This window comes from Cariama cristata, unplaced genomic scaffold (assembly GCF_000690535.1).
Source record: "Cariama cristata isolate BGI_N322 unplaced genomic scaffold, ASM69053v1 scaffold29361, whole genome shotgun sequence".
NCBI classification, from domain to species: Eukaryota; Metazoa; Chordata; class Aves; order Cariamiformes; family Cariamidae; genus Cariama; species Cariama cristata.
The window spans coordinates 6,495-18,114 of record NW_009598083.1 but is presented as its reverse complement, the minus strand read 5'-3'; the positions used below and the strand labels follow the sequence as shown (position 1 = coordinate 18,114).

At 39.5% G+C, this 11,620-nt stretch overlaps 1 protein-coding gene across 1 annotated transcript in view; it reads right to left on the bottom strand.

Moving 5' to 3' along the window:
• LOC104168542 (estrogen receptor beta) overlaps positions 1 to 8,895 on the bottom strand; it is a 12,690-nt gene extending 3,795 nt beyond the window's left edge. The window contains exons 1-3 of the mRNA XM_009709159.1: positions 8,569 to 8,895; positions 3,268 to 3,406; positions 857 to 990 (exon numbers count right to left, since the gene is read on the bottom strand). Of these exons, the coding sequence (XP_009707461.1) occupies positions 857 to 990; positions 3,268 to 3,406; positions 8,569 to 8,641 (346 nt within the window). The 5' untranslated portion in view covers positions 8,642 to 8,895. The remainder of the gene's footprint in view (positions 1 to 856; positions 991 to 3,267; positions 3,407 to 8,568) is intronic.
• Positions 8,896 to 11,620: the final 2,725 nt, after the last annotated feature.

Genomic DNA, 11,620 nt, shown 5'->3' with positions numbered 1-11,620 from the left:
GAACCTGTTTTTTTTGTTGGGTTTTTTTGGTTGGTTGGTTGGTTGTTGTGGGTTTTTGGAAAAAAAAAAAGAACCGCTTTTGTTGTCGGTTGAAATAATGGCATCTATAAACAAGCGGGAGAGCAGGTGGAATATTCCCCTTCAGAACTGGGCTGAGAATTACACAGCAGCATCTCCTTGCTGAAAACAGTAGATGTAGTTAGCTGTTATTTTGTTGCTGGATTTTTTTGACAACATTAATTACAAAATGTTCTGAGGAATGAAATTATATTAATGCAGACTACCCTAATCTAGCAAACACACACTGCTGTTTGCCTTGTGTAAAAGGCTGCAAAGCAAAGCTCCTATCCTGAAATTAATCTTGCAGAGCCATTGAGTACTTTCAATCATTTCTACCAATTAATTACCATTAAATAGGACCATTTAAGCCCAATTAACCATCACTCAGTTGAGTAACTAGTTTTACGAGAATTAAGAATTAAGGACAGGTTTGTAGAGCTGTACAGCAACTTTACACGTGACCAAGATCCACAGAGATACAAGCAAAAGTTCTCATTGAAAAGAACATACCCACAGCCTGGGCCATGATCCCCACCTTGTGAACAGCTTTCAGACTTTCTATCTTTCATGCAGTTCTTACAAGAGGACATAGACCCTAAATCCATCTTATGATACAGCTTAGAAGTTTCTTGAGCAAAAATCCTTACGATCTGAGGGTTAGAAGTCCTTTCCTATCGTTCTCCTTCAAAGGCTTTCTCTCATTTGATATTTCTGCCATTTTTAGAGACTGATTTCCCAGCCACCCTCGAAATAAAAAGTACAATTTGGTGAGTGTCAGAGTCAACCACATACTCACTGGAATTGAGGAGGATCATTGCCTTGACACACAGATACTCCTTGTGCTGCAGTTTCAGCTCTCGGAACCTCGAGGTCATGGCCAGGAGCATATCAAAGATCTCCAAAATTCCCTCTACGCATTTCCCTTCATCCCTATGGAAACACATTCAAAATGTTACTGAAAAAGTAGAATTAAGAAACTCTGACTCAGTTAGATAAAAGTCAAAGCACAAGGGAGGCTGCACAAGGCCTGTCCATCTCATCTTTGGCAGCATTCAAAAGGTTCTATCATGAAATCTAAATTGAAAATTACACTGCTATAAAAGGTCAGCACCTCTAAGAAACTGATTTTCTCTTTAAAGGACATGCAGGATTGACCACAGGTAAGGATGACCATATTTCTGTAAGAGGCTTTATCCTCACAGCCAGTATAATTCTGCATAATCAGTTTGAAACTTGGTAGCGCAGGGCACGGTACCGCCTTGAATCATTTTCCAGATTTGTTTCACAAGGAGTTAGCACCATAACCAGTGACATCACTATTTGTACCTGATGGATGCCTCAGGACTTGGTGAATAAGACAGACCCCCTAAAATAAGTTTCTTGGAACAATAAGACATTTTTAAAGAATAAAACAACCTTTCTCCCCATCCCCCAGCACCTTTTTCTTTGAAGGTGTTTAAATGGAAATAGATGGTTTTTTGGTGATTTTGTGGTTTGGTTATTTTTATGTTTGCAAGTGTTTACTGAATGCAATTTTCTCCATTTTGAATATTAGAAATGGTCCTATTTTCTGCTCTGAAAAAAAAAAACCAACCTAACAACCCTAAGCCATTCCAATGGATTTAAAATTAAGCAGCAGCAAATTTCAAACCACTGAAGTTACTGTTCTAGTTTTTTGGTTAGATTTTTTTACATGTACTGGACTGAAAAAGCAATCAAGCTCTATGACACAGTATTCAAAGGGATGCTTCTTATGCTATCTCTAATCCGAGATTTTTCTTTCTCTGTAATGTTTTTAAGATGAGACAGACTTAAGCACAGCAGTGCAGGAGAATTCAAGAACTTTCCTGGATCCCAAGAGGAAGGTGCTGAGCCTCCAGGCTGCAAGGCAGGCACCCACAGGTGACACTAACCAGGTGCAGCAAGGACTGCCTGTAGAAAGGCAGCTGCCTGAATATTGCCCAGTTTCCCGTGTTCCTCATAGCAAAGGAGAATTTTAAGCTTTGGAGAAGGACAGGCAGCTGCCAGTTTCAAAACAAAGACGCAAGCATCAGAGAAGTACTTGTCTACAAAGATTATGTAGGAAATCTATCTGCAGTTCAGTTAAGATAAAAACAATCAAGTTACAGACCAGTTTCATATATGCATGTCTGAAAAATATAAAATTACAGCATGCCCAGATGCTTGCTAGCTCCCACTCTGCTGTGTCTTGTGGAGATGAAGGTATGCAGCAAATAGGCTCAGCATGGATTAGCTCCTGAGAAACTAGATGTATCATACATTTTCAGCAATTTCTCATCATTGCATCGAACAACACAGCATGTCCTTGCATTGAATTTTATATGAGCAAATAATAATTTATTTCATATCTTTTATAAATTAAATTTATTTCTCTTACTAACCCAGTTTGCTTTCTGTATCCACGATGGTGATTATTATTGAGCTCAAGCCACAGAACTGGTACAGATCTGCATTTCCCCAGGTTGAAAAGGCTAAGAGACATTTTAAGCCCACCCGAGAGAGTAGATTGTTTCCCTCACTTTTTACCCGTGTGAAGCCCAGGTCAAATCCTTCTAAGACCCTGTAGAAAAACATCCTTACTAATCCATATTCTTCCCTGCTGGTACATGATGTTATGGACAAATAATTTTTAAACTTGCCAACATCCTCCTTTAGCTTGAAAAATATTCTCAGTATTAAACAGCAAGCTAGGGTTTTTTTAAATCCCTTTTGGCTAGCATGGCAATGTTCATTATTATAGCTCTCTCTGAAGTCTGCAGTAGTTGCAGGAAGAAAAACAGATAGAAAAGCTACTTAAAATATGGCCTAATTTTTTTTGAGGGATGCCGGGAGAAGTTGACAATGTAGTGCATTTTGTTGATGTGTCTACAGTTTTGGCATCTAGAGACCGGGACCAAAAGGAACAAAACCAACAAAAGATGTGAAAAATACAGAGAAACTTCACACTGTCATGTGCTACAGGCATTCAGGAATTTGCAAGTTCAACAATACTATTTAAGCTTAGCGTTCCTTAAGCCCCTGTAAGGATGTGGAACATCAAGACATTATCGTTACAAATACAAGTAAATTATATTGTTAGATAAAATATTAATAGCATCTCCCATACTTAATCCTCTTCCTCTTACCATTCACCCCACCTCCAAACATGCTCATATGAAGTGTTCTCAAGAAATTTCTTTCTCTTACCTGTCTAATACAAGGTCTGGTGCAAAAATCAGTTTCCCAGGATGATCAATTGATCTCCACATCAAACCAACCATTAAAACTTCCATCCAGCAGCTCTCCAAGAGTCTTACTTGGTCATAGAGGCTGAGATCAATGAAGCCTAAAATGATGAAAACAGCATAAAATAAATCAACCTGTTTATTTCTCTGTTTTGATAAAGAAGATTCAGCATATGAGAAACAAAAAGAAACCGAAAGAATTATGGGCTGTGAAGAAAGCAGAAAAGGGAGCACTGACATCAGAAGTGCCATGCTGCCATCTCAAATAGGAACATAAATATTTATTATTATCATTGTCAAATCATCCACAAAACATTGGAAATGAAGCCGGGTGATGTTCGAGTGCAATTACTCCCACACAACTGGTGAAACTGCAGAAGACCTGCTTTATGCTTGGCCACCTCTTTAGATGACGGTCCCACGGCCTCCCGAGAGGCACCGGGGAATCACTTGGGAAATGCACATTTGTCAGGGATTACTGCATTGCACTGCAGAGGACTCCTAAGAAAATAGTCTGTTCTTTCCCCAGAGCACATGTGGTTGTCGCTTGCAGGGTTTTTTTTATCTCATGGGACAGGCATGTTTCTGGGTTTGTCGGGTTACTGTGAAAGAACCCACATCTTGGTGCCTCTGTGTTATCATCCCCTTTGTAAATGACAGGTGTTGACCCCATCCCATCCCTTTCCTGCTGCCTCCTTCCCTAAAATTGCAATAAACCAGAAAAAAAAAAAATAGACAAGGGTAGTTGGTGAAGGTAGTACTGTCACCATTACCTCCCTACACAGCATCTCAGAAGCAAGAACAGAATTAATGCAATTGTGCATAAACCTGTTCCAGCGTTTAGTTCTCTCCAGAACTTACGGCAAGGTGTCAGATAGCGCTGCAGCACAGCCAGAAGGGAGAGACAATTGTTGCCCTCCCTTTCCCTTCCCCTGCAAAAAAGACTGGGGAAAAAGAACGTATAGAAGCCAAAGAGAAATAAAATTTACGCACCCCAAACCAGAAGACCAGAAGTGTAAATTATCAAAACACAAGTGGGAAAGCAGACTTCTCAGTCAAGGACTAAAATATAGATACAATGAAGACTAATTCAGTGGTCAAAGCCAAGATCAGGCCACAGTTTTCAAGGCAGAGCTGCTTGAGGTAAGTCTCTAAGCAAAGATGCTTCATTTTCAGATGAGCTGGCATCTACGACTGCATAGTGAAAAATCATTACAGCCTGGCCATGGGAGACAGGTTTCCCACAGTTCTTGCCAGTTGTCTGAAGTCTTAAAATACACACAGTACGTTTGCGCTGTCAAATAATCTGCTGTCAGTAATGTATACAAATGCTCGGTGTATTTTAATCTTATTAAACTACTAGGCTGGAAGACAGCGGTGACAGCCCCGGGTTGACATAAACTGGGTAATGCGCACTCTCTCTTATCATTGCTAAAAGAGCTGCCTTTCAAAATCGATAGCCGTGCTCCTTATTTTATAAGAAGAGTAAACAGGAGCCTATGAGTGGTACCTTCCCTCCTGGATTTCGCTGTCACAGAATTTACTACAGAATCCACAATCAACAACAGATTATTTGCCAGACACACACTTATAATTTTAAAAGTGCTTTTAGAAAAATAATCATGGAAGTGTGAATAGTATAAACTGACAGTGGCAGTTTCCTGGGAAACAACAGCCCAAAGACATTTCAGAAGTTTATTTAAATAAACATTTACGCAAGCGTGTGCTGATTTCTCTAGCATAAACGACCAGCTATTGGGTTTAAAACTATCATCTCAGTTGAGCGAGATGTCAGACCAAGCCCCAGCGTTCAGTCTACGGATACTTAAAGATCCAGATTTATCCTGGATATCACCTGCTAAACTCACAGAATGATTTATGACCACTGAGCACAGCTATTAGAAGAACTATACCTTTCCTTTTCCTAATAATCTTATGCTTTAAAGATCGAGGACAGCACATAACCACCACAGCTTCCACTGCAGTGTCAGAAGTCCCATTTCATTTGCTGCAGAGTACATCGAACTCCTTATTTTTCTATATGTCCTTTAAATTGTGTGCTCTATGCCTGATCATTTAATTATAAATTACTAAGACAGACAAGAAAAAACTCGTGCTGGATGTGTAGTAACTAGCAGAAGACACACTGCTCTGGCCAGCAACACACCAGGTTGCATAATGAATCCAAATGTCAGTATTATGACAACATCCTATTGATTAGCAATGCAGGGTCAACTATGAACCACATTGAACTCTCTTAGACTGGGTCAACAAAGGAAAAGGCAGTTATAGAAGTTATGTCCTGCTGTTTGACAACTTAGAATTAAAATAATTGAAATTCAGAAGGAAAAAAAGCCAGGTGTCAGCTTCTGTTTTACTGAGCAACAGCAAAAATACAATCCATTAAGCTGAAAGTAAAGACAAAATACAGCCACAGAGTAAAACTCATAATAAAAGAATGTCATTAAATATTAAATATAGAAAAACCCCACATTTATCTTTCCTATTTAGGCAAAAAGTTACTGTTAACATAAGCATCTATAAGGAAAAATAAAAATATTTTCTTTCCCTTTCAGTGAGTGTCAAAATAATCATAGAATCATTACGGTGGGAAGAGACCTCAAAGATCATCAAGTCCAACCGTATACCCAACGCCACCATGCCCACTAAACCATGTCTTGAAGCGCCACATCTAAATGTTTTTTGAACACCTCCAGGGATGGTGAGTAACTTAGAGGTGAAAATGAGCTTCTAATTCAGGTACACAAAAGCAAATATCCAGCTTTACAGAAAGTAAAATTACTGCTCACTGGGCCATTAGTCAAGAGCTCTGTATTTTTTTTTTCTAAGACCTTACCTCCAGGAACTAGGCATGGATCTAGATGATTAACTTCAGGCAAGAATTTTTGTAAACTGACATGCTATGTCCTGACCTTTAGTCATCACAGTTATTTTAATGGAAAAAAAATAATAATAATTACACATTGAAGTAAATGCTCTAACTGCCATGTAATATGGCAATATTACTTATAATTAGGTACATATTAAACTTTGCATCTATTTTTGGCATTGTTCTAAAATCGTGTTTATTTTTGTTCTAACAGGAGCGATCAGAAAAAACAAACATACACGATAAAATGTTCACATTCCCAGGAACTATTTTGAAGGGGTTTGATTGCTTCAATGGGTTTTCTTCATACAGTTCTCTTATTGCCAAGAAAAAGTTTTTATTTCTGACATAGGTTAAAAATAAACTAAAAGTGATCAATGTTGAAATTGGGGTTGCTTTGGAAACTAATATTTTAAAAAGTTAAAAAAATTAATCTCAGCTGGCTGAGGCTTTGAGTTTCTATGTTTGTTGTTTTATTTTTAAAGCTGACACAGTTTAAAAAAGTAGAAATTATGAACAATCAGAAAATGGAAAAGGTTGTTTTGGGTTTTTTTCCCATTCAACTATTGCTTAAAATGAGTTTTTTTCTAAGACTTTCCCTGATTTTCCTTCACAATTCACTTCCTACCAGATTAACATAACTATATGGAGTCCTCTGAAATGCTACCTTTTAATCAAGTTTTTCTGATTAGACAAGAAACTATAGCAATAGACACCACTTAACCCCTTATGGTTATTTATTTCACAGTTATTTTCAGAGTTTCTTAAATCAGGAAAAATAAGGATTAAGGATTTGGGCTCTCAGTTTAAAACATTCCACATCAACGACAAAAACACTATTACTTTGCAAATGACTACCATGGTTTAAGATGCTCATGCTGTGCAAGCACCTCCTCCCCAGCAGCTCAGCAGCTGACCTGGAATTTGCACACCTTAAACCATCGCACCTGGACCCTCCAACCCAGTGGCTGAGCTGTGGAGACTTTAATCTGCAACAAGGAGATGTGGGCCAGCAGCTGGAGCTGGTAGCACCTTCAGTCACTCCACCTAGACCTGAAATAGGATGTGCTTCCCTTATTCTAAAGTCTTGGTTTAAGGATTATACGAAATACTCTCCACCAAGCTTGTTTCCTGTACTGTGTATACACACAGTTTATTTCTAGACGTAAGGATGACTGCCATGGCTTCCTCTGTGCGTATTCTAGCAGCAGCAAATGGTGTTTATAGCGTACAAGCATGACAAGACCAGGCCACGCACCAGCACGCTCTCGTTGCCTTCAGCATAAAATCCAAGAGAAGAGCCATGGTGTGCTGGCTCCTCAGTCCTGACGGACGTGGGGTTAGGGCTACCAGACACACTGCAGAATATATTAGCCATGCAAGGTAAACACAGCCGTAGGGATCAATTCTAGCAGAGCACTGTAGCTGAAGTTAAGGATTAGGCCCCATGCTGCTACACATCTATCAATTATTCAATGCTTCTTTCAGCTCACTATTATTAGTTGGTCACCTTAGCTCTCACTGAAAGGCCATATTCTGCAGTTTAGTCTATGCCAGCCGGCAAGTTTTTCGACACAACTTTGCCAACTATCATCTCTGTGTACTGGCTGCTTTTATTCTGGCTTTTATTGTTTATTCTGACTGCTTTTATTGTGGGCGCTTCATGGAGAAGAAATTGCAAAGGCTCACCACTTCTGGTTTATAAGAAGTGAAACGGTAGATTGCCATGACATTATGTTTGCATTTGAGACGTTCCAGGCAATAACACATGTAGTTGTACCTCAGAGCGTGTTCTTTGTGTTGAGAACAACCCAAAGCATCCTTACTGATTTTTGTTTTGAAGGAGACCACACGATAATTCTGAGATTGATACTATGCACCACTTTTTGCAATCTGATGCTCTTGTGTAGCAAATGAAGCTATTGCAGACACTCAGTGCTTGGACACACTTCAGTTTTCATCAACTGTATTAGAAACCTTTGATCAGTATTCAAGGAAAGGATTTGGTCTTAAATTCTTTTTTATAGCAATCTAGTTAATACTTCTTTTAATGAACCTTCTAAATCAGATTAATGGAGTATTTATAGTTGATGAGGTAGAAATCACATGCAACACCAACTATGCTTTTTAGCAAAATGAACAAATATTTGACTAACAACAGATAGCAAAGTATGGGCTAGGTTGTTGTCTAAATCAAAATACATCCAGGTGAATTACTAAGAGCAATAAATTGTCTATTACTTATAGGCTAAAAAGCTTAAGACTTTCATACCACACATTTATAGTGCTGTGCTATTATTTCAGGGTAGTGAATGATACATGGATGGTAAAAGCATTGACTAAAATAAACAAAAACAAGATTGAAATTCTTACCAGGAATTTTTTTGGCCCAACCAATCATGTGAACCAGCTCTTTGTCTGCCAGCTTTGTCAGCGACATCATCATAGAGGCCTCCGTGAATGGTTTGCTGGGACGACTCACCAATACATTGGGAGGCTCCGCTTCAAGCAGCGTTAAAACAAACTGCTCCGGACTGACTGTGCTGAGCAGGATCTCTTTTACACGAGTTGCCGTCTCATTGTATTTCTTAGCTTTGCCAATGCAATGCACCTGATCTTCTGAATTACGACGGCTACGCAGGATCCGATATCCACAACGTTCTCTTCTTGAGCCTGATACAAGAGGCACATGATTGCATTGAAGTATTTTTCTCGCAGTGTTGCATTACGTAAATCCAAATGTTTGGGGAGAAGGGAGAAAAGTCTTTAATATTGGATGTTCTAATATTGAACATCAAGTTTCAGAACTGCATTCAGCATTGACTTAACTTTGTTTCCACTGACTTCAGCTGAGGCTTTTGTTTATTCTACTAAACAAAAAATAACATTAAAAAATGTTTATTTTTGAACTTCAGTTAACTTACTTTAAAAGTCCATGGGAAAATTCCCATTGACATCAAAAAGAGATAAATCAGGTCTTTAAATGCAAATAAAGATAGCTGTTTGTAAATTCTGTTTTAGATGTAAACTGAGGGAAGAAAAGACTTCTGGAAGTCTGGGCCATGACACAGAGTAAATACCTCAGCCAGAAGCATTGCTGGGCCTCACTGCTAGCTGCGTGTTCAGCTAGGGACTTACTGAGATGCAACCCATTTTCTCCCTCCATCCCATTAAACCAGCAGGAGTTTGCCCAAAACAAATTTGGATATCTACAACTAGCAGGAGCAAGCCCCCTGTTTGAAGTTCTGCATGCAGAACGCTATTTCTGTTGCAAACAGCAGTCCTTTAAATACCTGGACTTAATGTATTGTTCATTCTGACAACACCAAACATTCTCCGATTCTCTGTCAGTGTTACTGGTGGGATCACTGTTATCTCTTCTTGCATAGTTGCCAGAAAGCGTCTAAAAGCATCTCCAAAAGCATGGTATAGGGATTTGCTGAAACATTCAGCCATGGCTTCTACGTCATTCACCCTTTCAGCATATTCTATAACAAGGACTATGTTTACTGATTAACAAATAATCCTTGGCAGTAACTAATGTGCAAGATTGTATCATATTAAAAATCAGGATATTTAAAAATATTAAGTTATTGAAGAGATCCTTAGACTACAATCCTCCAGCACTTAACATTTCTAATATCACAGCTGAATTGTCCTTTAAATATTTTAGAAGTTAATTGTGCCGGTCATCAACACTTTTACTGACATATGATACTCAAAGGTTGAATCTTCATAGATAGGAAAATGCCTGTGCTAACATAAATCTATACCAAACCAACATTTATTATTGCATTCACAGAGACCATGGAGTCTTAAAGCATAATAAGTGGTTTCATTTGGTTACAGTCCAACAACAAATTTGACAAAAGCATCCTTTCTGCTACTGCTACTATCTTGACATTACTAGATTTATGAAGTTGTTTTGGTGTGTTGCCTAAAATCTTCTTGCCGTGGTCACAGACTTTGGTTCTTCCTCATTAGGGTATGTGATTAAAGGCTTCAGAAAGTGCATGAAGACAAAGAAGCAAAGGAACTATGAAGATGGAAGAATCCCAAGAACCTAATCAGAGACAACAAGCACACTGACTAGGCTACTCTCAGTGCTATCAAAGGAGAACGATCAGCCTGTGGTCCAGGCATGACACCCAGCAGATAAGTCAACCAGATATGCTTTTCTGTTCGCTTGGAAGGACCAGGCATTCCAAGCCACCTGCTATAAAGACTGGAGGATCCGGGTGTCAGCTACCAGTAGTGCGATAGGTTTGGACCAGCTGCCAGAGACCTGTGTGTGTGTGTGTATGTATGTGACTGTTTGTGTACAAGGTACCTGGAAGAACAGAGGATCCAGGGGCCAGCTGCTGGATAACATTGATATTCTAAAGCCAGTTACTGTAGGGATCCATAGCACACGTGTGTTTCTGTGACCATTTGTTGGGGAGAAGGGCTGAGTACCAGCAACCGGGGTGAGGCTGCAGACCCAGAGGCCATCAGTTGGGGAGATATGGGGATCGACACGCCAACTCCTTGACAGACTAAATGTCTAAATCTAGCTACTGGAAGGATCCATATTGTATAAATGCATATATTTTTCACTGCTTGTGTTTGCATCAGTGCTGTATTTTCTCTCTGTGCTGATATGTGTGGCTGACTGTAGATACAGGTATTGTGTGTGCATGTGTCTAATAACAACACATGCTCAGACTTGCTACTGGACCTGAAGACATGGCAATGCAGCAGTTTCCCTTGTCAAGCTACCGGATTCAGCAATTCCTACCATTCTTCATCCATATCCACTGAAGCTATGTGGACCATGAGTTGCCTGAATTCCAGCCAGGCATTGCAATTCTGTCCTTGGGTTTCAGTTAGCAAAGAGGTCCAAACATAAACCACATTAAAAATAAAGGCAGTGGGGGTACAAAAAAATTAATTTCAGAAGCTGTTGGTAAGGCTTTGTCTTGGTAAATAAGATGTTGGCTGAATGCAGACTTTCAGTGGTGTAGGTTCCTCAGATGACATGGCTTTTCAGGTCATAGTCCTGTCTTGTCTTCAGCAGCTGTCAAGCACCATTTGAGTCAACTCATGAGAAGGGTGAGATGCAAAGGCCAGTTGGGTTCGACCTGAAGGCACTGAAAAGACTGGATAAGGACTAACAGAGTCTGCCAGGACTTTAAGGATGTGGAACTTTCAAGTGCACATTGCTATCATCCTCACTTGTTGCCTGTTCAGTAAACCACCTCAGATGTAAAAGAGAACGGGACGACCATTGAAGAAGTTCTCAATACTGGAGAATACCCTCTATCTGGAAACCCAAGAGACAGAAGACAAATAGGCGAAGCTGGTTCAACAAACAGTCCTCAAGCATGGAGGAATCCAAGTGGAACAAGGCATTTGGAACTGGAAGCATTATCAGCTAGAAGTCCAG